Raw genomic sequence first — 27,432 nt, forward strand, 5'->3', positions numbered from 1 at the left:
CAAATATCATAGTCGTAGTAGTCTCGAAGGTATACTCTTTATTTTTTTGTTGACATTATTACTTACCCCTCTGCCGAAAAACTTGCACAATTGTGCAAACTTTTGTATGGACCGACATGGCTATTTGTACGTTACGTACAAATCATGTAGAAATAGCAATACATTTGACGTCCCCTCCCCCGCAAAAATCGGCAGACTGTTTTGTAAAGAAAATGACAGCGATGACATCTCCCTTCTAAGTGCTCTTAGTGGATGGTAGAGGTAAGGAATACAATCTCCATGTAATTAATAATGAAAAAGTGTCCGTCAAAAACCTTAAGAGGGAAGTATACTACGTAATCGTCCATACAAAAAGAGAAAACGTTTTTCCACTTGTAAATACGAGTATCTTCCATTCTCCATGATTTTTAGTACGGTATTGATACAATGAGAAACTAGGTTTATGGGTTTTCTTTTTTTCGCTACTCTGGAGAGATTTAGAAAAATTATAATAGCTAACAGCGTGCCCAGTTTTTGCAAATATTCTCCCATAAAAGAGTTTTCTCATAAAGTCATAAAGGATTCTCCTTAGCTCTACCCTCCATATTCACGGCTACCATCAGTATATGTAACATTACTTTCTGTGCATCTCACTTGCACTAATATGCGAGAGCGAGATGCATAGATAGTAAATTACGCAGACGTGAGAAAATGTGTCAATTTTGTTATTTAGTTCATTAGGTGAATCCTAGAGGCGCTGTATAAAACTCCGATATAACTCTTGCTCTGTTTTTTAGTATACTTAGAAAGGGACAGCATCGTTTGGAGTGGAGTGAAGTTAGGTACATAAGACCGTAAAGAAACGTAAAACGTGACTCACGGCACGTTTATTCACTGAAAGTAAGTGAAAAATACTCTGCCAACTGATGGTAGAGGCACTAGTCATATAATTCCCCCGCGTCTCTCTAAATTGCAAAACTTATGACTGAATGTTAAAAAAACACTAACTTTAGGTTATTAACTCTATGGAAAAATTCATACTAAGTGACACGTTTTCATTGCTCTTGAGTCGCTACAGATCTCGAACGCTCGTTACATTGGTTATCGCCGAGACCTCCACTCTTCTACGCTCGCTATAATCGGTAATACACGGCCTGACCGTAGATAGCATCTAAGATGACTGATAGGTCGCGAAACGACTCAGTGAATCACGGCTCTTGCTGAGCGCTGAGGTCCTGGTACTTTCCAGCCCGGGCGTCGTAAAACCCGGATGTAAAACCCTGGTAGTCTGAGTGGCGTGCGGCTTCCAAACTAGCGGTCGTGGGTTCAAAATCCGGTATATACTTAAAAGATGCTTATCGGCGAAAACACATCGCGAGGACATCTGTATTCTCGTACATATACAAAGATGATGATGATGATGATGATGTATGATGATCAATTAGCATCGGGCTAGGGAGAAAGCTCAAAAGAGGGACCATTGATGTTTATGATAAGAAAGACTTGTGTGGGAAGCATATAGCCTACCGATGGCGACACACAGATGTGGACCTGAGGGGCTACCGTGAAAACCGAAATTCGCAAATTGCGGGGATCTTTCTCTTTTACTCCAATGAAGGCGTAAATAGAGTGACAGAGAAAAATGCCCACACATTACGAACTTCGATTTTCGCGGTTGTAGGCCAGAGAAGGGACTCAATTTAAGATCTTTTAATAACAATAGGGCTAAGATGGTGGCTTCTTTATCGCCTGTCACTTTCTAACAAGTATGTAAGTGCGAAAGTGAAGCAATGACGTGACAGGCGATAAAAACATGACCATGATACCGCCGCAGGATCGGGACCATTAGATACATTTTTTAAAGGACTATCCAGTATTTATTTGAATTAAAATTTAAAGTACAATTCAGTTAATTGCTTGGCAAAATTATAAACCATATTAACCATCCAGCGCTATCCATAAAATAAAAGGAACTATTAAGTGTGTTATGTAATTAGGTACCTACCAGAGAGTAGTTTTATAAAGAGATTTAATATCCATAAAATGCCGTAAGCCAAGTCAAATTATCGTTGTCGTATTTTGTTTTTGTATTTCAGTATTTTTCGTATAAAATATCGTCTTACTGCTATTAATTATCTAAGAAACATAAAATTAATAAATAATATTTTCTGAGCGTCACTGTTACTTACGAATGGGTGACTTGTATTAGTCAATAATGAATTCATAATAAACGCATTAAGGCGTCTTTAATGAAGTTCAGCGCCATCTACATTTAACCCACTAAAACTTACCTACTACAGTTGTATGGAGGTAAGCACTCTTTATGTATCTTTCTCTGTGTTAGTAGAGTCCGTCTGAGCTAAATATCTTTGAATCTCTCAAAATGAGGCAGTGTCATTATACCTCATAATTTGATAGAAATGATGACATCGCCACACTTTGTCATTGCAGATGCCATGCAGAGTGAAGAGTTCTATTCTGTGGTCTCTCTTTTATGGTCAGACTCTACAAATGCACGCGGCGTTGTATGGAAGTACTCTTTATTATATATCTTTCTCTGTGTTAGTACTTAAGTTGGTGACTAAGTGGTGCCCCGCTGTCTGTCGCTGCCGCCGCGTTACGCGCTAACGCTAACCAGTTTACTTCATAAATTACCCTGTTCCACGTTATAAATATGTATACAAGTTTGGCCTTGTTACAATGGAATAAGGTTCAATAAAAGGTTGGTATTTGCTTCTGAGATTGGTGCTTGTTTGCTTGTTGAAAAAGTATTAGGATAATTAAATGACTCATCCAAAGATTATGATGTTTATATAAAGAAAAAAAAATAAAGCCTTATGGTGTGCTACTAGACTAGAACAAAACAAAGTACCTTTTAGGTTAGGATAAGTAAGGTAAACGTCCAAGAGTTTGACAGTTTATTCCAATCGTTGCCAGGCCGTTTGTCACCTCTATTTCTTGGAATTAGACGATGGTAACTATTGGGATAGTGTCCAGTGCTGGAACATTTACGTTACCTACCCATTTAAAAACTGCAATGATTAGATATACATAATTTAGATCCAACTAGTGAGGCGATTTTGATGAAAATGTCAATCCATCAATACGACTTCCAAAAACGAAGTTCTTTAAAAAATCTGTAGTTGAATTCTAGTTTCTCATACATTTTATTTGACTTGATCTCTAGTTAACGTCCCAATGTTTAAGTGACATTCCTCTCCCAGCTTTAGAACTCTGTTTTTGATATGATATGACATTAACGCCAGTAAAGTGAATCTTGCGATATTATAGGCCTGCCTGTGAAAAGATCTATTTTGTCACAATAGTAGTATGCATCATCAATAAGTAGATTTATAATACATATATGTAGAATATAACTCATGGGAATCCCGATCACCTAGTAGTTATACACTCAGCTCAGTTTGGCAAAGTGTATTCCTTTTAAGTAAAAGCTCGAGAAATAAACACAAACGTAACAAACACTTAACATAGTGGATAAAGAAAACTACACTTTTTATTACTGAACTTTTATTATCATTGATTTACAATGAAATGGAATACATAATAACATATTCGAAAAATATTATTTTATACAACTACACTATAAAAAATATGGCTACGAAACAGACGACCTGTCCATTATTGGCACATGGATTATTTTCATTATTAACCATCCCTACTATTACTTGAATAATTAATACAATATTTGTTAAATTCCAATGTTTAAATACAAAAGTGTCAAATAGTGTCTCATGTGACACTTCATATATAAAAAATATTTATATACTGTGCGTAAAGACAATAAATGATAATATTTAAAAAAACCTTACCAAGTCTATTTCGCAAAAGCATCGAAATAAAGGTAAAGTTATTGTGATAACCAATTAAACAAATAACTTGCCTACACTCTCCTTAAACGTTCAACATTAAAAGAAAATTTTGAATTTTCGAATAAGATACACGTTAGTGGAACAGTTGAAAAAATACAAGACTAAAGCAGGCCACTGACGAGCCTTCCAAATGGATGCCGTTACAATTGATTCATCCAAATGGACGGCATCCTAATATTAAACATTGATTTTTGACATTCACGGGCCGATTTTGGATTGCAGCCACGCAATTTGGACTGTTGGAAGGCTCGTCAGTGGCCACCTTTAACAACATATTTCATTGTAGAGGGTGACCATAGGCTTAGTAAAACTGTGAAATGAAATGATACTAAACGTCAAAATAGCTAGCACGTCATTAATTGCTATTTAAAAATATAAGGTTTGCAATATGGTTTACAAAATGACAGCAGAATTTGCTTTTCATCTGGAATTGAGATGCGTCAAAATGTTGATAACATAATTTTTTCCTATTTAGCGATCTTTCTTATATGCTATATCTAGACCAAACAACTATAAAAGTAGAGTTAGACCAAGAAAACTCTGCAACGATTTTGATAGCATACGCAGTGCAAGTGTTATTTATACGTCATAATTTCATAGAAGTTTTACGTTTACAATAACACTTGCACTGCGTGTGCTATCAGAATCGTTGTAGACTTATCTTGGTCTAACTCTAGTCTTTACTAACATTCTAAATATTAGGAACAACCCTCAAAATATACATCAAGCAGTTTATGGAACGCTACTTACTAAATACTAATAAATAAGAAATCATGGAAATACTTTCGTATCGTATTGTAAAATAAATCTGTTCCCATATGAAATACATAATTATTTGAAATTATTTATGTACGTTCCACGTATTAGTAGCTTATAACCATAACAATATTTTAAATATCATATAAATATTTTTTACATTAAGATATAAGCTAAGCAATTAAGCTGTTTAAATGCTACCATCACTTACTCTAATAAATACTATTTACAGATCACCAGAATCTTCTTAATTTAATTTTTTGCTGCGAAAACTTATAGCTATACGTTTTCTTGCTTATACTTTTTGATAAATTCGAAAAATAACAAGATCCCATCCTGGCGGAGTTAATGGTGAAGCCACGAATACTGTTAAGTATAGACCGACAGCTTGAATGAGTCCTCGCCTGCGCGGTACGGGGGCGACGGGGTAGGACGACTAAGGGTGGCGGGGAAGGTGCGGGCGGCAGGCGTACGGCGCCTACCCCGTCGCCCCCGTACCGCGCAGGCGAGGACTCATTTAAGCAGCCGGTCTATATAGATTAGCCCGATTATTACTTAATGCGGATACACATGAGTCTTGAATCACCATCTTATATATGCGGCCTCCTTGTTTGGATTATAATGGATTTCTCTGTAACAAATAAGTAAACACAAAATTAATAATGAACAACAGACTACAACTAAAGATAATGTCAAATATATTACTCCCTTCTCTTGAACTAAATACATGAATAAATATTTGAAATGAACCTATTTAATGTTAGATAATTTATCGAGTTGTATTTTAAAGAAACTTTGTTAATGTTAGACCGACAAAGTCTGCAGCGATTTTGATAGCCCACGCAGTGCAAGTGTTATTTATACGTCATAATTTCATAGAAGTTTGACGTTTAAAATAACACTTGCATTGCGTGTGCTATTAAAATCGCTGCAGACTTTTCTCGGTCTAACTTTAGAATACACTGTTTATTACATGTTTGTTTTTAAAATTTATTATTTATTCCAATAAATACATAAATATATAAATTTAGTGTCAGTAGAAGAATCCAAAACATAATTAAAACACCAATGTTAGTAATATAAAATAAAATATATAATAATGTATGTAAAAATCGATTTCATGGAAACGTGTAAACTTATTACAGTTGATAAGTCGCAAGTTCGTATGAAAAGGACTGTTCACAAATATTGTTAATAAAATTCAAATGCTTGGACATTTGCGTAGCACGATCATTTAAAGCAACATTTTATGTGCGGTCCTCTTCACTGTTTTTTTTTTTATAAATGAAAATGATTGGCACTCGTGCCATTTCTGAAGGTAAAACTCTCTTGTCGAGTATTATGATAACTGTTTATATTTGTTATCAAAGTAGGAATAAAAATATCCTTACTCTATCGTGTAAGAGAGACCGCTGAGTTGGATCGTGCTTTCTCCTTCCTTCACCGCCACAAGCATTGACTACATCTACAACAATTGAGAAAAACATGTTAAATCAATTACAAAGTATTACATTTTCATGTTATAATTGCAATTAATAATACACCGAAGAAAAAGATGTTAGGCCGGTGCGTAGAAGAATTATGGGCGAATTGTGCAACCAATGTAAGTTAGATCAGATTATCTATAGCTGTACCCTCAAGTGACCAGTCTCAATGTAAGCTTGGAAAATATTAGGTACCTATTAAATAATACAAGTCCTAACACATTGTAACGCATGGTCACCCTACTGCAATGCCCTCTTTATCAATAGCTTGTAACTTGTAATACAAGTGGTGTCACTTTTTCACGGCTTTTGTTAGAAAAGGACTTCTACTTGTATTACAAGTTACAAGCTTTTGATAAACGGGCTCTGGTCAGATGAAAATACACCTATTAGAATGCCAATTTGACGAATACATCACAAAAAAATACGGTAACTTCTTTGTAAACAATAAAGAAAACCGTTTATATTCATCATCATCTAAAACGGCATACTAAAGACATAATTGTTATCTTAAACCACTGTAAATCTCAAAAACAAAAACACTAAAAAACGTTTAAAACATCCTTGCGGTACTCGGTTAATCTGCCGATTTTCCGAGTATAACTTTAAAAAAAACTTTTTACAAAAAAAAGAAAACCGACTTCAAAAAGGATGAAATAAAATATTATCCATTTTAAGTCTATGCGTTACCAAATGATATGTTTGAAGTCGGTGCCAAGCCAACTTTGGAAGCATACCATGATTTTGATGCGAATCGATAAGGATGTACGTTGGTTTGCTTTACACGACGACAATTAACGTACTTTCTGTAGGTACAGTTGACGTTAAAAATATGTTTACACTTTTCGTCTTATTACAAAGGAGTAAGGTGCAAAAGTGTAACCATATCTTTGACGTCGAATGTACCTAAGAACACACCTCAGAACACACGATCAAACCTTCTTAGCACAGTCCGTACCATGTTAGTCGGCACGCAAGCGTGAGATTGGGACTGAAGTTATTTCCCGTCCCTTATTCAGAGAACTACGTTTCATAATATAAAACAATTCAAGGAATTTACTTTCTTGCCAAATGTCACCTGAAGCGGTTCAGTTGTATAGCCATGAAAAGGTGACAAAGAGGCAGACAGAATTACTTACACATTTATAATAGTTATTAATACAGTTCTAATGGGATTTATAGTCATAAGACTGATTATATTTGACGGGTATTGTTACTACTTGGCTTGGCACCGACTTCAAACATATCATTTGGTAACGCATAGACTTAAAATGGATAATATTTTATTTCATCCTTTTTGAAGTCGGTTTTCTTTTTTTTGTAAAAAGTTTTTATTTTTCCATTTTTAGTTTTAACGCATTGTTAAGAGCGCAACGCATGAATGAAAAACAACATCATGATTAACACTAAATTCGTGTATCTACTTTAATAAATATGTAATCAATCAGGAATTTTCTCGAGTCCGTCTGGGAAATTACAATTCCTGTCACTACACTAAATCCATCCTCCGCCCCGCCACTGACCCAATCTCTCAACCCCCCCGATCACTCTACCTCACAGCGTATCAACTCCTGATCCATGTACCCCTCGGCCCTGAACCAGCAGCCCTACAACCACCATTACCCGACCCCTTTATCCCCGACCCCTTAACTCCTAACCCTAACCCCCGATCAGTAGCCTTACCAGCTTACCAAGAGTTTGACATTGATTTATTCGCTAGCGTGTGTGTAACTTACTTTCTTTGCATCTCGCTCGTACTGGCATATTAGTGCGAGCGAGATGCATAAAAAGTTAGTTACGAAGACGTTAGCGTCGCTAACTTAGCGAATATGTCAATGTCAAACTCGTGGTACGGCTACACTTGCACTACATCAAATTGGCGGTGTTCGGAAGCAAATGCTTGAGTTACTTTAGAAAACACCGAAATCACTTTACACGTGCCTTTAAAAACTGAGGAGTTCCCTCAGTTCCTCATGGATTCCATCATCAGACCAGAACCAAAAATAATACGAAAACACCTAGGAGGCAACTCCTTCCAAACAAAAAAAGAATTACTCAATTCGGATCACAGGTGCCGGAGTAACCGGTGAACATACTACATTTAAAAATCATCATCATTATCATCAAAACAATCATCATCATCAGGTCTATTTCATCAAAGTGGTGGTTTTCGGGAGAAAATGCTCGAGTTGCTTAAGAAAACACCCAAATCACCATGCATGTGCCTTTAAAAATTGAGGAATTCCCTCAATTCCTCATGGATCCCATCATCAGAACAGAACCAAATTAAAATGAGACCAACTCGGAGGTAGTTCCTTTCAAATAAAAAAAGAATTACTCAAATCGGACTACGGATGTCGGAGTAATCGGTGAACGTACTACATTTAAAAAATCATCATCATTATCATCAAAACAATCATCATCATCAGGTCTACTTCAGCAAAGTGGTGGTTTTCGGGAGAAAATGCTCGAGTTGCTTAAGAAAACACTCAAATCACCATGCATGTGCCTTTAAAAATTGAGGAGTTCCCTCAATTCCTCATGGATCCCATCATCAGAACAGAACCAAATTAAAATGGGACCAACTCGGAGGTAGCTCCTTTCGATCAAAAAAAGAATTACTCAAATCGGACTACGGATGTCGGAGTAATCGGTGAACGTACATAGAAAAAAAAAAAAAAAATAGCCACAACCGAATACAGAACCTCCTCCTTCTATGAAATGGAAGTCGGTTAAAAAACTAACCGTCGCTTAAACAAGATTATCTCTTTACCTTTACGCCTTAAAAAGTAAGACCCTACAAAGCATTTTCGTTCTGTTTCCGCCCGCAACAATGAACAGTTTCAACTTTAAAAAACCGGCCAAGTGCGAGTCGGACTCGCGTTCCAAGGGTTCCGTACATTACTCCATATTTGGCAATGTATTTTTTATATGTGAAACGCGAGTGAATTGCCTTTAAAAAACCCGTAGGGGTCGGATCAAAAACTAAGTAATTAGTCCGACTCACGCTTGACTACATATTTCTAATAGGTTGTCCTGTCATCTATAAGTAAAGATCTATTTTATGTATTTTTTTTTTTAATTTAGTCCTAGTAGTTTCGGAGATAAAGGGGGGGATGGTCATTTTTTGGCTATTTTCTTAAATAACTTCGAACCTATCTATTTTAAAATTATAAAAAAAATATATCCATCTTTGGGTTACTAATTTACATATGTGTACCAAATTTCAACTTAATTGGTCCAGTACTTTCGGAGAAAATAGGCTGTGACAGACGGACAGACAGACAGACGCACGAGTGATCCTATAAGAGTTCCGTTTTTTCCTTTTGAGGTACGGAACCCTAAAAAGGATTTTAACGTTTTAAAAAGGATTAATGTCGAACGTGCCGACGTTATTCATATTAAACCCTTAAACCGTGGTTAAAGACTCAATTCCAAGCCGTGAAAATTGTCCGCTAAAGTAAGTCGTAAAATATTTGGCAACAAATTTTGCACGTTACGGTACTTTTGCGTCGTGAAATTACAAATTTAAAAAGAACATACCTACTGCCGTATTCGAACTTCAAAATATTCACAAGAGACGACACGGACTAGATCCATTCTAGATACGTTATAGTTTAGATATCAACTAGTTCTCTTTTGCAGCGCAATTCGGGCAACCAATGTCACTTTTACGTTAGATAGAGATCTATTAGATGTGAATTGGATCTCTAAGTCATATCCTGTGGATATCGTTCAAGAGCATCTCCATAATCGCGCAAATATGTCAAATTTGACAGGTTAGATCTTAAACATATCGTTATCGTATCTTAGTGATGTCTAAAAGATATCTAATAGATATCTATTTCAAAATCCGAATCGGGCCCCTATTCAATATACCTATTTGTTAATGAAGGGGAGGGCAATAAATATATAGTTGGGGTAAGTAAGTAAACACAGAAATGACCTAAGCTACTGTAGACGAGTGTTGGCCGATTTTTAACGGTTTTTATAGATATTAAAAATATACGTGACATTGCTAATATAATTTTAAAATGTCATTCAACTGCACATCACTTCAAACGGAAAAGCCTCAACTCAAACAAGCCCTTTATTTAATCTTAAGCTTATTTTAACTGCAATTGAGGTTAAATTTGAAATACTTTCGCTTATTGACTTAATGCATTTCAGTTTTAAACAAGCAATATGTCGCCAGTAATTATATGTGGTCGTGATTATGTTATTATGTCTTCACTCTTCACAATGTCGGTTGCTCGACACCTTAATCTTTGTGAGATGATCAATTTTTTGTTGGTTTTAATCCATATTAACTCAGTCGTGTTCAGACAATAGAATGATTAAAATTTGTCTTTGTTTATGCGATTATTTTTAGACCGTTATGTTTTCAATTTATGAATAGAATATTATTTGTAAAATGTACCGGTTTTCCAAATAGTATTACCAAATGAGCCGATTATTATTTCTTTATTTCTTTATTTAAATCACATGCATAAACTTACAGCTAAGGATGCCAAAACGCTTATGCGGTAGGGACAATACATACAATTAGATTCAAACACAGTCTAGAGATTAAAACATTACAACAAAACATAAACAATGAAATACGGTCAGGTTAAATCACAAACATTACATTAGTTACACATAAATTAAATTAAATTAAATGCAACAGAGGATAGGATGTCAAACTTAAACTTACACACATATATACATAATATATACAAAAATACCATTATTCATTCGTCAAATACACATTAATATAATTTAAGAATTTTCTTGTGAAGACACCGACACTATCGTAGTATACGTCAGCATCTTGTTTGATGTTAAAAAAGTCATTCAAAAGTGCCAGAGCTCTAGCAGTGGGAGCGTTCTGGGCCCGACGAGTACGAATCGCACCGCGCGCGAATTATTTTGTTGTCTAGTCAGGTTTTGATAAAATTTGGTACGTTTGAAGTTAAGAATAAGTTTTACACGAAATCCTGACACACAAACATGTATTTATGTAATTTTCCGTTCAGTTACAAAAAATTCATACGTTTTCGTAACTTAGGGGTATTTTTTTTAGGAAGGAAACTGTATATGGTTGCTACGTACCTATCGCGTACCTAACAGAGATCTGTCGATAAATTATTTATCGCTCTGAATGTATATCATATATGAAATGGATGCTTTATTAATTTGTGGTACAATTTAACCTGAGTCAGACATATTTTTGGGTAATATGTTTGCAACCATATTTCTACACTTTATTATACGCGTTTATTTATTTATTTTAAAAATTATTTTAGGCAACAAGGCCCATATTACATATAGCTTATAGACTAACATACATACATATAAATTTCATAAACTTAAAAAAAAAAACACTATTTTGAGGCGACAGAACGACGTGGCTCCGTTGAATCGTCTGCTCTTGTGTCGGATTCGGCAATTTGCCCCGGAACCCGGCATTACAAGCATTGCTTAGTTTGGCATTAGGTTGATATGTGTAAGATTGTCCCCAAATATTTATTAAGCAAAACAGAAAAATTAATTCATAGTACACGTTTTTTCGTACGATCTAATTCGGAATAGTTTTCTCAACACGATCCCGCGCGAAGTGTTAAGATCGGCCGATACGGCCACAATGGTGTAAAGGGCGCAGGTGACAGCATTTCCACTTCCGCGCGAGCGGGTTACTTCGTGCGCACCCTGTATGTGGCTGTGGGAACTGCGCGCTTTGTTTCTGTATACAGGCTGCTCCAAATGCAGATCTGAATTCGAATTATTGTAAATTTAATTCTGATTGTGTAATTATACTCGTGGTTTATATCTTTAATATATTATTTGTAAGCAATCTATAAAAAAAATCATTTAACTAAACATACAATATTCCGGTGATTTAGTCTATTTATCCCTTAAGAGCCAACAGGAGTGGTCATTTCTCCATACAAACGTACTCGACTGTTTCCTCCGTGGGTTTTGATGCTAGAGCAATGATTTTTTTCAACACAGATTAATATTGTCGATATCTGTGTCGGACCGTTTTGCGTGAGCCCTTCAAAAATGGCCAAAATGGCCTCATTGACTATGCCGCAATGAGAGGCGTAGTATTCAAAACTGATATCAATTAGCCAAAAAAGCACAACGGTCCGACACAGATAATTTCATGATAATTTAGATTTCCAAATTTGGTTACGATTGATCAAGTTTTGGAGGAGGAAACAGTCGAGTACGAAACCTCGATTTTTGAGATTTTTACGCAGGATTTTTCGCATTGTCCTTATCGCACTAGTTTTTGGAGCCGCTTCCGTTAGCGAGACGGGTATATTTACCTAAAATATTTAAAACCCCGCTCCTGTTTTGTCTCAATAAAATAATTACTATAGCTATTATCATTTCTATTATGTATGTATCTTAACGTTTAAAACAGAAAGTCCGTACATAATACATATATGTAATAGGTAGAGCAGGTAGGTGTACCTACTCGTCAGTTTATTTAATTTCTTCCACACATCCTGTGATAGTTAGAAGGAATACTAATTAGTCCTATTGCCACCTTTTCTCCGGCGTGAACAATCGCGCGAGATCGCTTTGGATTTATATGGGAGTACTGCATTAATCTAGTGTGTCTATTCGAATCGATTCACTCTATAATTAAACTTAATGTAGATCGCATTGTTATATAGAACTACTTATAGTTATGGAATTTGAACAACGTGACTATCTGCCCTATTCGAACTTTAAGATACGTCAATTAATAGATCTAGAAACGATATGGATTAGATATGTCAGTGTCAAATGTGACATTTCTTCGAACAAAAATGTCACTTTTGACACTGACACATCTAATCCACATCTTTTCTAGATCTATTAATTGACGTATCTTAAAGTTTGAATTGGGCCGTATCATCTATTTTTATTTGGCATCTGTAAATCTGTGAGTCAAGAGTGCACGGATTTTCCATATAGGTACCTAAATAATCATAAGTTTTTTTAATTGTTTATTGTCTTGAATATTGACAGGTGTTATACCAAAATGCATTTTCTTCGACCAGTCAATAAGAATGAATATTTTTTCGTCAAGTTGATAAACTATGTACGTGTATTGATTATTTTTAACATGGTTTTTATTCATAAAATTGAAGACTTTATTTTACAGCCTCTTTTTCATATTTTAATAGTCAAATAGGTACCTATCTGTCACTGATATTTTTTAATTCATTTAACATAATATTAAAATATATAAGTAGGTCGGTAATTCACAAATACTGAGCCCTGTATATATATGAATGGTCGTGCTTGTCTACGTGACAGCGTGATAAAACGGTGTGCGTCACTTTCTATCCCGTGATGTTAAAAAGTGACAGTTTATCACGTGGATAAAACCATCCATAATACGCCTGCTGTACTTTAATTTAGCCAATTAAATGAATCTATCGGGGATTGCGGCGGATCTAAGATGAGCGATAAGCGCTCCGATGGCTCACTGCGCTAACTTAGTAGGGCATCGGGCGCAATTAAAGCATTTTGAAATATCGTGCGCCGCGTTAACTTAACGTAGGTATGGCCTATTGTGTTCTTCATGAGTGAGCAGAATCACACATACAGCAAATGAAAAGGGATACAGGTAGGTTTCTTAGTGGCGGATTTGCCGTAAGGCGGTAAAAATTTTGGGGCGGCAAATTGTGATAATAAATTCGCTGATGATAACAAGAAATAACTTAAAATGTAGTCAATATGATGGGTGCTGCGAAAGGGGCGGCTATAGGGCCTGGGGCCTCGGGCGGCAAATACTGCAAATCCGCTACCGCGTTTCTTCGTACTTATTTAATAGCGCTGACTGCCAAATCACTGATCCTAAGCTTATAAATCTATGGCAGTTCATGTACGTCTATGGCAGTAGGTATATCAAACACACCAACCGACGTCGTTAGGAACATTGTAAGATATTAAAAAAACTACGTATCTGTCAACGCGGGTTCATTAAACTCGTCAAGCCGTAAAGCCGCGTTTACACCGGCGCTCTCGTGTCACTCAGATTGCGAACCGGCGGTTGTCACCCGCAATTAACATACAATGTGTTGGTAGCGACGAGTTATAGTGACGGGGTCGCGACCCTCACCTATGCAAATATCATCTTAGAGACAATGTGACGTTACGAAACTTTCTCCGCTAAATACCATCCATATAAGCCAGCGGCAGCAGACGAGTCGTGAATATAAAGTACTTTGCGTGCCATTTCAGATGCTCTGACCATTTCTGGTTTAGATAATGGTAAATGTCAGCGTTACACATTTGCGGTAGGCTTGTAGTTGCGCAAGCTTGCAATATAAACGTTTACATTCCTTGGAAGCTTAGACGAAATAGGAAAAAAGACCTAATGACCGGCGATGTTCTTCGAGCGTCCTTTAGCGTTGCTTCACTTAGAAAGTACCGTCGACAGAGAAAACAAAACGTTCCGTGTGACCCATCGCACTGTATCGCATCCGCTACCGAGATCGTCGATAGATCGCTCACGCGCGAGTCGTGAGTCGTGACGTGCTCGTGTGTTAACGGTTCTTAATGGGCACTAATGCTTCCGAAACTGTGCGAACGCGGACGGTAGCCCGCAAGACTCGGCACACGTGACTGCCGCGGTATAATTTGCAGCTTATGCGCCGACCGTACAAGGAACAATGTGTACCGCGCCTAACAGTTCCGCAATTTGCTGCAATTTCGCAGGGCTACGTACTTTATCGTTTGTTAGAATTTTATCTACATTCAGTGACGGAAGATAATCTTGTCAATCTTTACAGCCTGCAATTGGGTGTTGCAGGACTTCATGAAAGTTATCTCTGATGTTGGAGTTGATACTGTGCAGCCATTTTGTGGTAGACAATGTTATCTATTGTGTTGTTATTTTATTTGCACTGACGAATCAAATTTATGACACGATCCATAAAATACAATAAACCCTTCAGTCGCGCCCTTAATAAATGAATATTTCTGGTAACGATTTAAATCTGCAATATATTTAGGTATTGAAATTGTAAGTAGGTACGTAAGTTTCTCAGCCACTTTATGAATGGAATTCATTCTTAAAGTAGACATGCACTTTTGCAGGTGGGTGTACATACGGCGTTTAAACGTGGCTTCTGAGACAATAAAAAATCAGCGGCATTTATAGTAAATAAAAAAATATTGTCACGATTGTTTCCAAGATTGTTCCACAGGGTTCCACCGTCTTTGGTCTTTGGTTTGGTGGCAGGGAACCCTAAAAACAATACCCTCCCCTCGTCAGTCGGTTAAAATACCGACTATTGACGGAAGAGTAACCCTAAAAGTACGTAATGATGTACATCATACGTACATGTACGTACGGCGTGTGAACGTGGCGCCGTGAGCGCCCTAGGCCCGGTACCGCTACCGACTGTCGATTGTTTGCTGAAATAATTACATATCGCACACTTCCTGCTATGGGATAGTTTTTGGTAACAGTATTAGGGCCCGATTCGGATTTTGAAATAGACATCTATTAGATATCTTTTAGACATCACCAAGATACGATAACGATATGTTTAAGATCTAACCTGTCAAATTTGACATTTGCGCGATTCTGGAGATACTCTTGAATGATTTCCTCAGGATATGACTTAGAGATCCAATTCACATCTAATAGATATCTTACGCTATCTAACGTAAAAGTGACATTGGTTGCCCGAATTGCACTGCAAAAGAGAACTAGTTGATATCTAAACTATTATAACGTATCTAGTACGTGTCGTCTCTTGTGAATATCTTGAAGTTCGAATACGGCAGTTAGAAAGATCGGTGTTATGGGGCAAAAACACAACGTCGTTCACGTTCACCTATGCGATCGCCAAAACAAAGTAGTTCACAGGCAACTGTAATTTTTTGATGCTGCGAACGATCATACTTATAGGTCCCGAGAGAACTAAAACATTTGCGCCATCTGTAGTAGTTTTACGCCAATTTATCAGAAGATTTAAGACCCACATTTTATCCATTTGACGACTTACCTACCTGCCTTTAAGATTTGATACAGTGACCATAGTTATAAAACGTTCAATTGCAGTTTATTTTTCGTGATAAGTGCAAATCATCTTTAAGAATTATAATGACATTTAGATTCCTTCCTTTGTCGTGTAAAACTCTAGACAAGGTTTATCATTAAATTCCAAATTGAGTTCACGAGCGTTTCGTATCTCTCATGTTAGCATATATGTAGGTACCTACATACATGTTTTAGTTATCTTGCTTGATAAATTTTACCGTTTCGGAGGTTGACGTTCTTTATGTCTGTTTTATGCTTTAATGCATTTACGGTGCCTTGTTTGAGGCCCTACATGACAGATGACTCACGTTAGACCGGGCCGTGTCCGGGGCAGAGCTTCCAACAGTTTCAGGATATCACTGAAAAACTGAAAATTATTTACATACGTTGTATATAATATAACCATCTTGTTGTTTTGAAATTATTGTTCTCATAAAATCCTGCACACAGTAAGACCGTTGCGCGAACAACCGATAGCTACTCGTAGGTACAGTGAGAGTGACCATTCATTAAAATGAATTAAACCCACCGAAAATGTATTTAACAGTGACCCGTTTTTGTTGCTCTTGAGTGTATTAATAAGGTGACGTCCTGTCTATCAGTCAAGATGAAGGTTATCCACTGGTTTTTTCTGAAAAAGCATATCAAGAGCTTTGTGAACAATAGTATTTTATATAGATACATTGTGTTAATTTAATACAACAATCCCCATTATCATTTATATCGTCGCAAGTTAAAGTAAAAATCCCGTGCTCGTAAAGTAAAAATTTGCGTTGGTTAGACATCTATCTTGCAAACATATTACCAGACATCATACATTTTATAGCATTTTTGGTGCAGCGGAGTGGTGTTAACGGAATTGATATAGATAATTCCAACTGAAATGGTAAATTAAGGTTAATATTAACGTAATTAACGCTAATTAATCATTAGGTTTGAAATTGTTTATACCAATTCCGTTAACACCACTCCGCTGCACCGAAAATGCTATAAAATTGACGATGTCTTCATATATACGCACAACGGCCCAATATTTACGTTCTAAGTGAGAAAACCGGAGCCCATAACCATAAGCGTAATTCCTAAAGGATCACTGTTGTGAAACCATGTAACAGTAGGCTTGATCGGCAAGACCCTAATGCGAGCCGACGGCCAACCACGACCTTGCGGCACCTGACTTAACCGCGATCTAGGACGGTACGTTATGGTTGTGCTTTGTTCGTAAGAAACATTAATATTTTTTTTCTTGGCCATATTATATCCTTAGGGCCGAGCTAAGATGATAATTGTACATTGACAAAAGGTAAACAGGGATGACAGATGCTACGAAAATCACGTGACTATTTTCATGCAATATTTTAGTTTCAATTGGTGTTTTCTATCAACGATTGTCATCTAGGCTAGGTCTCCTTATCGAATATATCTGTGCAGTATTTTTTACTTTATTTAAATATAGGTATATTTACCTACCGCTAATTAATGTTTAAAAAATACACTTCTGAAATCGCCGACACCTAACTTTTGCCGACCGACCCTATTATTTAGTTTTTATATAACCAACCTATTCAGGCGATTCCTAAAATATCAATATGTAATTTCAATAAAATTGTTATAACTAGAACAATTGAATAACAGGTAGGTATTTTCCTGGACAATTTATGAAGTCTAATTCAATGCTGCGGACGAAAATGCTCAAATGAGACGAATCAAAGTCATTTTTCCGTACAAATATTCTTCTAAAAGACGCTAAATTTCAACCCATCACCAACCAATTGTAAAAACACCACCGTTTTTAAACATATTAAGAACGGGTCACTCACGTGTTACGGTATGGTACGGTAAGTGACCCGTTCTTAATTTATTTAATATGCCTTTGTCACGGAAGTTTTGTTATTAAAACACCACCGTTATTGACTTACCTATGCTGGCGTAGATTATCCTGGCGCTTGAACGATTTCCCGCACACCTCACAGCTGAACGTGAGCTCGGGACTCTTGTGCGTGCGCTCGTGTATCATCAGGTTGTAGGACTTCGTGAACCGGCGCTGGCAGTACTTGCACACAAACTCGCACTTCGGCCGCAGCTTGCGCCTGAAGTCCCTTGTGTGGTCTTCGTCGATTTGCATCACTGCGAACATTTTGTCTGTTCTATCTTGCTTGTGCGACGGGCGGGGCTAGGCCTGCGAGAATGATAACTTATCAGACACGTACAAAGAATATTACACCTTAAGATTAAGATTATATAGTTTAAATTCAAGTGTGTTTACAGTGATGCAATCGTGTTTGTTTTACAATAAGTACATAGGTGTAGGTATGTGGGTAGGATTTGCTTTTGTTGTTATTTAAGTACGCATTTGCATAGAATTCAGTGTTGGCCGTAATGGTTAGTTCTAATTAACAATTTATCAATTGCATTAACCATTAATTCCGCAATTAATCAATTGCATTACGCATCAATTTAATTAAAGTTGGTTAGAATTGAATCTTGAGACGTTTAATTACATTGATTGTCAATCTAATTGCCTATTTAATGGCATTAAAGTTTCAAAAAATTAATTAGAATTACTCTCAATTGCATTAACGTTTAATGGAATTAAATATTTTTTTCATAAACTAATAATTAATGTTAATTTTGCTTGAAACTATTAAATGGGAATACACTCATTATTGGTGTATTTTTATTTGTCCCTGTCATATGTGAGTTGGAGAGAAATGGGAAACGGGGACAAATGGGATTTATATGCAGCGCTTATTCCATCTGCTCCAGGCGGGAACAAATGGGAAAATATCGGAAAATGATGTGTTCCCATTTGTCCCCACACCAAGAAAGTGGGGAAAAATGGGAAATATTTATATGCAAACTGTGCAGTTTGCATATAATTCCTATATGTTCCCCGTGGGGACAAATGGGAATACACCCATTATTGTTATAATGGGTGCTCATAAAATAAATAAAATACATAAAATACATAAAATATATAAAATACATAAAATACATAAGCGGGCCGCAGGTTGCCGACCGCTGCACTAGACCTTTGATCCCTTGGACGTCTTTATAAAATTACGATATTTATTCTTGTTAATTGTTAATTATCAATCACGTGTTTAATTTTCATTAAAAATTGATTTAGTTTTTAATGGTTTGTAAAGCAATAACCATTAATTCTTTTTAATTGTTAGTGGTTCGTAATAAATTAACATTAATGCAAATTGATGTTCAATGCAATTGATAATTAATTTCCCTTCAATGGTTAATGGCTAATGGCAATTAACCTTTTCAATGGTTAATTTTTAATGGTCAATTGCATTAACGTCCGGCCAACACTGGCATAGATGAATATGGAATAGATACGAGCGCCTATAAAAATACAAACATATGTTATATAACAGCGCCTCTTTCACTCAATCAAACTTAATTAATTTAAATTACTTTCAACAAATTATTACATCTAACTTTAATTAACCTAAGTATCAAATACGCACCTTGAAGATGAGTCAATCGTTTTACAAGCAAACTATGTATTAACACTTTCACTGATTTATGGCCACATTCACCTTTGATTTAACTAAAAATCGCTTTCTATGGCGTATTAAACTAATTAAGATGAATTACAAACGCGGAATAGTAAAAACAAGAAGTGTCAAGAGACAAATCGAGACGTGCGTTCAGGAGCAGGGGCGATTAGCAACTGAGCCCGAGAGGGTGCAGAAACTACTGATAACGTTACACGGAAGGCAAGCCCCCTCCACGTGCGCAAGAGTGAATGAAGTAGCCACGGTAGGCTCCTGTTTTAAGGAAAAATGACCTAAGTATGCTTAAGCTCCATACGCAGTTAAGCCCAATTTCATTTAAAGTCCGACGGGGAAATACGGTGAGCGGCCGCGGCCAGTGCTAGCTTAATTGTTTTACAGGTGGATTTTTATGGCATTTGTAAACTGGTCTGTTTTGCAATTGCGATGCCGTTCTGTTATTTCTCTAATTGACGGAAGGGTGAGTCATGATTCATGATACAAGTGTTTTTTTTTTATTACGATGACTGACCTGATTTTAGGGAGGTATTTAATTTTATACACCGTCCTCGGCAATATTTCAATATTAGGGTGTTTATGGCTAAGTCATCAATTTGTAAAAGAATGTAGGTATTTTTATTTTGTAAACTATCTTTTCATCTTTTTAGGTACCTACAGGGATTTTATTGGTAAGTATGTAGGTACCTATTTTACACGATTCACTGATTTAAACTTTCACGTTTTTCTCGTATGTAGGTATTTTTATTTATTTTAACAGGACGTAGTCGCGTGGATATAATAAGCTTTATAATGACCTCTGCCGTTTCGAGTACAGCATTGTCCCCGTGGTCTTGGGAAAAAACGCACAAGAAAAATGCACCTGTGTTAATTTTTAAGTGTATGTTACTTGTACTGGAAATAAAGTACCTAAGTATTTATCTACTAGCAAATGCCAAGATTTAACAACCAAACAATTTTTAGCTATAGTGTTTGTTACAATGGTCTATTACCCGGCAATGATGTTCTAGACTTCCTTACTTTCCTCGCAATTTCCCTAAATATTCCCCATTACATACTTACAATACCGTACATCCACGTGGGAACGGCCGGCTCGCGGCTACCGTGCGATCCACTCACGCGCAATTAAACTCCTAACAAAAACACGCATCTCCATTTCAATACCCCTTCAAATGTCAACCTTACTGTTCAAGCATTAAGGTTACTTTTACAACTAGTGATAAAGGTCATAAGTTGTTTTAAGAAGATGTTCAATTGTTGATGATTTTTGACTTCTGTCATTACCGCACCCTGAGGCAAGCGCTTTCTAGAACATTTAGTTCGGGACTTGGAAAGCGACAACGACACGACATTTACAATACGTAAGTATCTCGGTGCCTGTATTCAACACGCATGGAGGGATATGATGGCTTGCTTCAGTACAAGACTATTGTCTAATCAACTTACGACTTAATGTAATTCAAATTGTAATTCAAGCAAAGCAGTGTTCTGATATAAACAAACACTCTTACTAAAGATAAGATAAAGATAAAAAATAGTTTATTCAAGTAGGCATATTACAATGCGCTTATGAACATCAAATAAACCTTTACCGGCTCCAACCGTACACCTCTGCCCCGAGAAGATTTAAATCCCCCCTCAATTGGAGGAGGGTATCCCAATATGGGACCGGCAACAAACTCGGCGGGACACATCTTTTCAAAACATTATTACATCTTATAATTAACATGCATTACGAGTAATTAAGAAAAATACAATTTAAATTACTATAGAATTCATGCAATTATACTTAGTGAGTACATAACTTTATAGAATTTGATATAAAAAATAAACATATATGTACATGAAATCACAAATACGTAGCTCTTTCAGAAAACATATCAAATCTTACAAAAGGAAAAGAAATTAAAATCAATAAAAGAAATGAGAATACATATTATATGAATCTGACTGATTGTTATGAGATGCTTTCATACAATTTGATGTGCTTTCTTACCTGAGCTGAGTCACCTTTAACTCTACACATAATACAATATTTTTAATTGCTACTTGTCGTTATTACAGTTTCTGGTTTGGACCACTACTTATTGAAGTCCTTGTCAGTCAGTCAGTTATGCAGTTCCAGGATAGGTTTTTTTTTAAATAATAGCTAACTTTGCACTGAATTGATCAGAACAAAGTGAGGGAGTGTCATTATAAACCACACTTCGCTATTGCAAAAGTTAGCTTATTTAGTCCGACTCTAGTTATAGAACTGAAACAAAAGTATGATTTTGACCCTGCATTCCGATTTTTACTTTCCGATGCCGTCGTAAATATTAGGCAAAGCTTAAATACGAGTATCAAGGAAAACTAAATTATATTAACTTTATTCATCATCTCGCGTCCCAACTAAAACAAAAGACGGTCGTTACGCTCTTTGTCTCGAACAGTTGCATGGTCTCTTGCGTCATTTCACCGTTAAAATAAACAGCAACTCAACTCAAAAGTCAAAAAGCATCCACAGCTAACGAACGCAAGAAATCTACGTATGAATGCTCATACGTAAATTTCTTTGTACGCCCGATCATAAGTATCTGCTAATTATCTGAGATTTTATTTCGGAGTAATAAATATTTATTGGCCAACAGAACTTTCGCCGTTTTAATGGTCGTGTTACGAGGCCTAATGGGTGGCCTGTCATTAATCTCGATTAATATTTTCCACCTACCTACATGTAGCCTATGGTTTGAACGTTTGTGGATAAATGTGCCATGCCTACCTTTGCCAGGGATCTGAGCGGCTACCGCGAAAACCGAAATGCGCAAATTGCGGGGATCTTTCTCTTTTACTCCAACGATGGCGTAATTAGAGTGACAGAGAAAAATCCCCGCAATTTGCGAACTTCGATTTTCGCGGTTATAGCCCTGGCTGTTTTGGACCAGTACATACCTACTTCCAAATGTTTATTTGTCAGGTCCATAAGGCTTTTTTCTGACTAACCGGGTCATTTTGTCTTTAGGGCCTTGTAATTATATCCGCGTATTTTCATTAAGGTGGCCACTGACGAGCCTTCCAACAGTCTAAATAGCGTGGCTGCAATCCAAAATCAGCCCGTGAATGTCAAAAACGTACAATGTTTAATATTAGGATGCCGTCCATTTGGATGAATCCATTGTAACGGCATCCATTTGGAAGGCTCGTCAATGGCCTGCTTTAGTCGTGCGGGCCGATTTGGGTTGTAGTTCTTGATTAGGTAACCAGTGTAACGTGAGTCCAAGACCCATCGCAGCTACGAAGTACTCGTAATCGTGCGAGCGAAGTTTACTCTATGAGAAATCCAATAGTTTCGTCAGATAAACTAGTCTAGTAGTTAGGTAGTCTCTTAAATAGTTAAATTCTTCAGATTTTAAGATTCTTGCAACGTAATTGCAACCCTCTGGTGTTGCAGATATCCGTGGGCAACGATTATTGCCCACAACCAGGCGATTCTTCTGTTAATTTGCTTCTTATATCATAAAAAAAAATATGTCAAAGTATGTAATCGAATTTTTTAAGTCGAATTGCTAGTTTAAATGATAGTCGAAAGTCATGGCATGACATATGGCAATCACATCCTTATTAAACCAAGTGGAGATTACTAAGAGATTATATGTCAGTTAAAACTTTGTGTCGGAATCGCATAAAACTCTGCACTGTTAAAAATTATGTAATTTTACATGCAAAAAAATTACATAATCCTGTAAAATTCCCGAAAAATCTGGGAAATTTACGGAAAAATATTACATTTTACGTAATTCTCGTAAATTTTACATTTTTTCGGTAATATCAATATTTTTTATGTAGTTTTACATAAAATTTATGTAATAATCACTAAGCCATGACTATTTACGTAAAATCTGTAAAATTACATGGAATGTTCGGGATAAATACATTTTGGCATGTATTTTTTACGATTGAAGAGGGAATTTTACTTAGAAATCTCGCAATTTTACCTATTTTCGTGAAAAATACATTTTTATGTAAATTGACTTACGTCTTATGTAATATTCCGTAAGATATCAGTAAAATTACGAAAAACATTATGAAATTTCCCAACATTTCTTTAATTTTACATATATTCTGTTCAATTTACTGTTTAAATGGTCTTTTTACATAACATATATGTAATAATCACTAAGAGATGTAAGTTTACATAAAATCTGTAAAATTACATGGAATGTTTGGGACAAATACTTTTTTTTATGTGTTTTTAACAATTAAAAAGAGAATTTTACATAAACATCTCGTAATTTTACCATTTTTTTTTTAAATTACATATTTGTGTAAATTTACTTACGTGTAATGTAATATTCGGAATAATGTCAGGAAAATTACAAACAATAATATAAAATTTCCAAAAATTTCTTTAATTTTACATATTTTCTGTAAATTTACTGTTTAAATATGTCGCTTTACATAATAAATATATAATAATCACTAAGAGATAGAAGTTTACATAAAATTTGTAAAATTACATGGAATGTTTGGGACAAATACATTTTTTTATGTGTTTATATCAATTAAAATGGGTATTTTACATAAAAATCTCATAATTTTACCTAATTTTGTGAAAATTACATTTTTGTGTAAAGTTACTCACGTCTTATGTAAAATTCCAAAAAATGTCATTAAAATCACAAAAAACATTATGAAGTTTCCCAACATTTCTTCAATTTTACATATATTCTGTAGAAATTACTGTTTAAATGGTATTTTTACATAATAAATATGTAATAATTACTAAGAGTTAAAAGTTTACATAAAATCTGTAAAATTACATGGAATTTTTGGGACAAATACTTTTTTAATGTGTTTTTAACAATTAAATCGGGAATTTGACATAAAAATCTCGTAGTTTTACCATTTTTTATTGAGAAACACATTTTTATTACAATTTACTTACTTCTTATGTAATATTCCGAAAAATATCATAAAAATTACATAAAACATTATGAAATTTCCTAACATTTTTTTAATTTTACAAATTTTCTGTAAACTTCCTGTTCTAATGTGACTTTTTACACGATAAATATGTAATAGTCACTAAGAAATGCCCGTTTACATAAATATCTGTAATACTACAATTGATTTTTAACAATTGGAACGGGTACTTTACATAAAAATCTAGCAAATTTTTTTTTTATGAATAATAAATTTTTATGTAAATTTGCTTAAGTCTTATGTAATATTCCGAAACATGTCAGTAATATTACAAACAATATTATGATATTTACCAATATTTCCTTAATTTTCTGCAAATTTACTATTTCAATGTGTGTCTTAACATTACATTTTTATTTATTTTATTTCAAACAAGTTAAACAGCATAAAAGTAAAAATACCAAACTACTACTTAACTAACTTAGCGCCACTTGCACCGTCCCACTAATCCGAGGTTAACCGGTTAAACCGTTAATCCAGTGTCAAATTGTACTGGTAACCAAGGTAACTCCAGATTTAACCGGTTAACCCCGGGTTAGTGGAATGGTGCTAGGGGCCCTTAGGGTGGTATTCCACCTGTCAAATTTGCATTCAATTTCTTTGTCCAATGTCAGTGCATCTCACTCTCTCATTATTAAGTGTGAGTGATAACAATTAATAAGTACTGTGTGTTTATAACTTTTTATTATTATTTTGTAAGTGTTTTTATATTTTACTTTTATATTCATATTATAATTAACCTAACTTAAGAAGAAAAATAAATAAAGAGAATAAGTACTAAAAAGTACGGAACCCTCGGTGGGCGAGTCCCACTCGCACTTGTCCGGTTTTTTTCACATTTATGAATTCCTAGCTCTTGCCCGCGAGTTCGTCCGGTAACATACGAGTACCCATTAAGGGTGACTCACGTTAGACCGGGCCGTGCCCGGGCCGGAGCTTCCGGCGCATCGTTTTCTATGGAATGCATCACGTGTTCGCCTGTCATGTCATAGAAACGTACCTAAGCGCCGGAAGCTCCGGCCCGGATGCGGCCCGGTCTAACGTGAGCGTGAGTTATCCTTTACCTACATACATAGAATAGAACACAAACTACTTAATGCCTAATGGTAACATTCCATTTCTAACCGCAGCTGCATTACTGTCAATTTTACTATGGAAATTGACAATGACAGCGACGCGTTCAGTACCGGTAGTGCAGCTGCGGTTAGAAATGGAATGTTACCATAAAGCTGCTAACAGTGCTAACACATTACCACACCGCACCAAGGACATTGTCAAGGTTGTTGTCAAGGTCTTACTTATGGGTGCGTCGCAATGACCTTGGTGCGGTGCGGTAATGTGTCCAATGATATGTTTGTCCAATGTCATGGCATCTCACTCTCTCTCTCAAGCAAAATGTGAGACAAAACACACATTGGACAAAGAAACAGAAACTGGACAGGTGGAATACCCTACAATTCCGTGAACAAGTTTTAACCTGCTGAGAATGCCGCCCGTGCGCTCGAAATTAAGAAGGTACTTAGGTACTTACTTAGTAAGTAGGTACAGTCACCTGCAATAATATGTTACTCTTCAAAGGCCGCAAAAATATCTGACACGACCTTATCTGTAGAGCCATAAGAGCGTGTCACATATTATTGCGGCCTTCGAAGAGTAACATATTATTGCAGGTGACTGTACTCACCTAATTAATTTTAGGCAAAATCGGTTTGTGCTCACACCACACCGTTACTACTAATACCTACTTAAAGATAAATAGATTCATTAATATTATGTAAAGATAGAAATACTTCGTTACTTAATACGAAATCTACATACATATCTAGGTAGGTACCTATTTATTTGGGTTCGTCTTTGACGTCTCTAAAAATAAATATGTCAAATATTCATATCAGACATAGGCGTTTTTGAGAAAATTTTACAAGAATAGAATAACTTACAAAAAATGTATGTGGTTTGACAGTTTTTATGTCAAAGCGAGGTAAAGTCGCTATTTCGCCACCACCACCTGGCGGGATAAAAAGTTAGTTTTCCTCCCAATTAATTTTTAAGTAAATATGGGATAGGGTAAAATGCCCCAATGAGAAAAAAGGTAATCGATCATGACGTCTCTTTTTATTAAAAAAATAAGTCACAGCAAATATGTTACAAAAAATTATTAACTACATGTAATTAAAAACTACATAAAGCTACAACTAACTACAATATAAACTAAAATTATAAATAAAAACCTGGCTCCAGCTCTGTGCCTTTGGGCAGGGTGCCAAGAAGGCTGGCGGCATTGCCGCGCTGTCCAATTGTATTTTTCCACAGTTTTGTCTTTTCTGGTTCCACTAGGTACGGCCAGGGTTCAGCATCAGCTCAGCTCTATGTATACTAATACCTTCTCCCGAATGTAACAAACACTTTTCTGAAAACCACATCAAAATCGGTTCAGCTAAACGCGAGATAATCGCGGACAAATACACCGTGTAACATGAGGAAACCGAAATATTTTAAACCGAATAATTTTAACTGCGTATTCCTGATCATATTTAGAGACAAAAATGTCCTATAAACTTTTTTGAAATTCGCCTAGTTTCAGAGATAATATTAATTAAAAAAAAAACAAGTTTTTATTGTTACACAGTGTAAAAGACCTTTTTGATGTTGCTGCTATGGGACGTAGTCTAAAGTATCCTTCTTGATAGATGTCAAAAAGTGACAAGTAACGCTTTGCAAAAAGTAGGTTTTACGAAAAAAAAATGTAAAAATCAATTTTAAGTGAAAAGTTTACCAATAAACATCAAATAACATTT

At 35.8% G+C, this 27,432-nt stretch overlaps 2 protein-coding genes across 5 annotated transcripts in view; both read right to left on the minus strand.

Annotated features, from left to right (window-relative positions):
* Positions 1–27,432, minus strand: part of LOC134672872 (cuticle protein 1-like) — a 195,652-nt gene that overhangs the window by 51,596 nt on the left and 116,624 nt on the right. The window lies entirely within an intron of this gene.
* LOC134672401 (protein drumstick) overlaps positions 5,164–27,432 on the minus strand; it is a 48,610-nt gene continuing 26,341 nt past the window's right edge. For 2 of the 4 annotated variants that reach the window (XM_063530283.1, XM_063530281.1), the window contains exons 2-3: positions 18,065–18,324; positions 5,164–5,256 (exon numbers count right to left, since the gene is read on the minus strand). In XM_063530283.1, the coding sequence (XP_063386353.1) occupies positions 5,208–5,256; positions 18,065–18,282 (267 nt within the window). In that variant the 5' untranslated portion in view covers positions 18,283–18,324 and the 3' untranslated portion in view covers positions 5,164–5,207. Of the gene's footprint in view, positions 5,257–6,016; positions 6,091–18,064; positions 18,325–19,627; positions 19,860–27,432 lie in introns of those variants that run through there. The other 2 variants (XM_063530282.1, XM_063530284.1) reach the window with 2 other exon arrangements.

Source organism: Cydia fagiglandana, chromosome 17 (genome assembly GCF_963556715.1).
Source record: "Cydia fagiglandana chromosome 17, ilCydFagi1.1, whole genome shotgun sequence".
Taxonomy (NCBI): domain Eukaryota; kingdom Metazoa; phylum Arthropoda; class Insecta; order Lepidoptera; family Tortricidae; genus Cydia; species Cydia fagiglandana.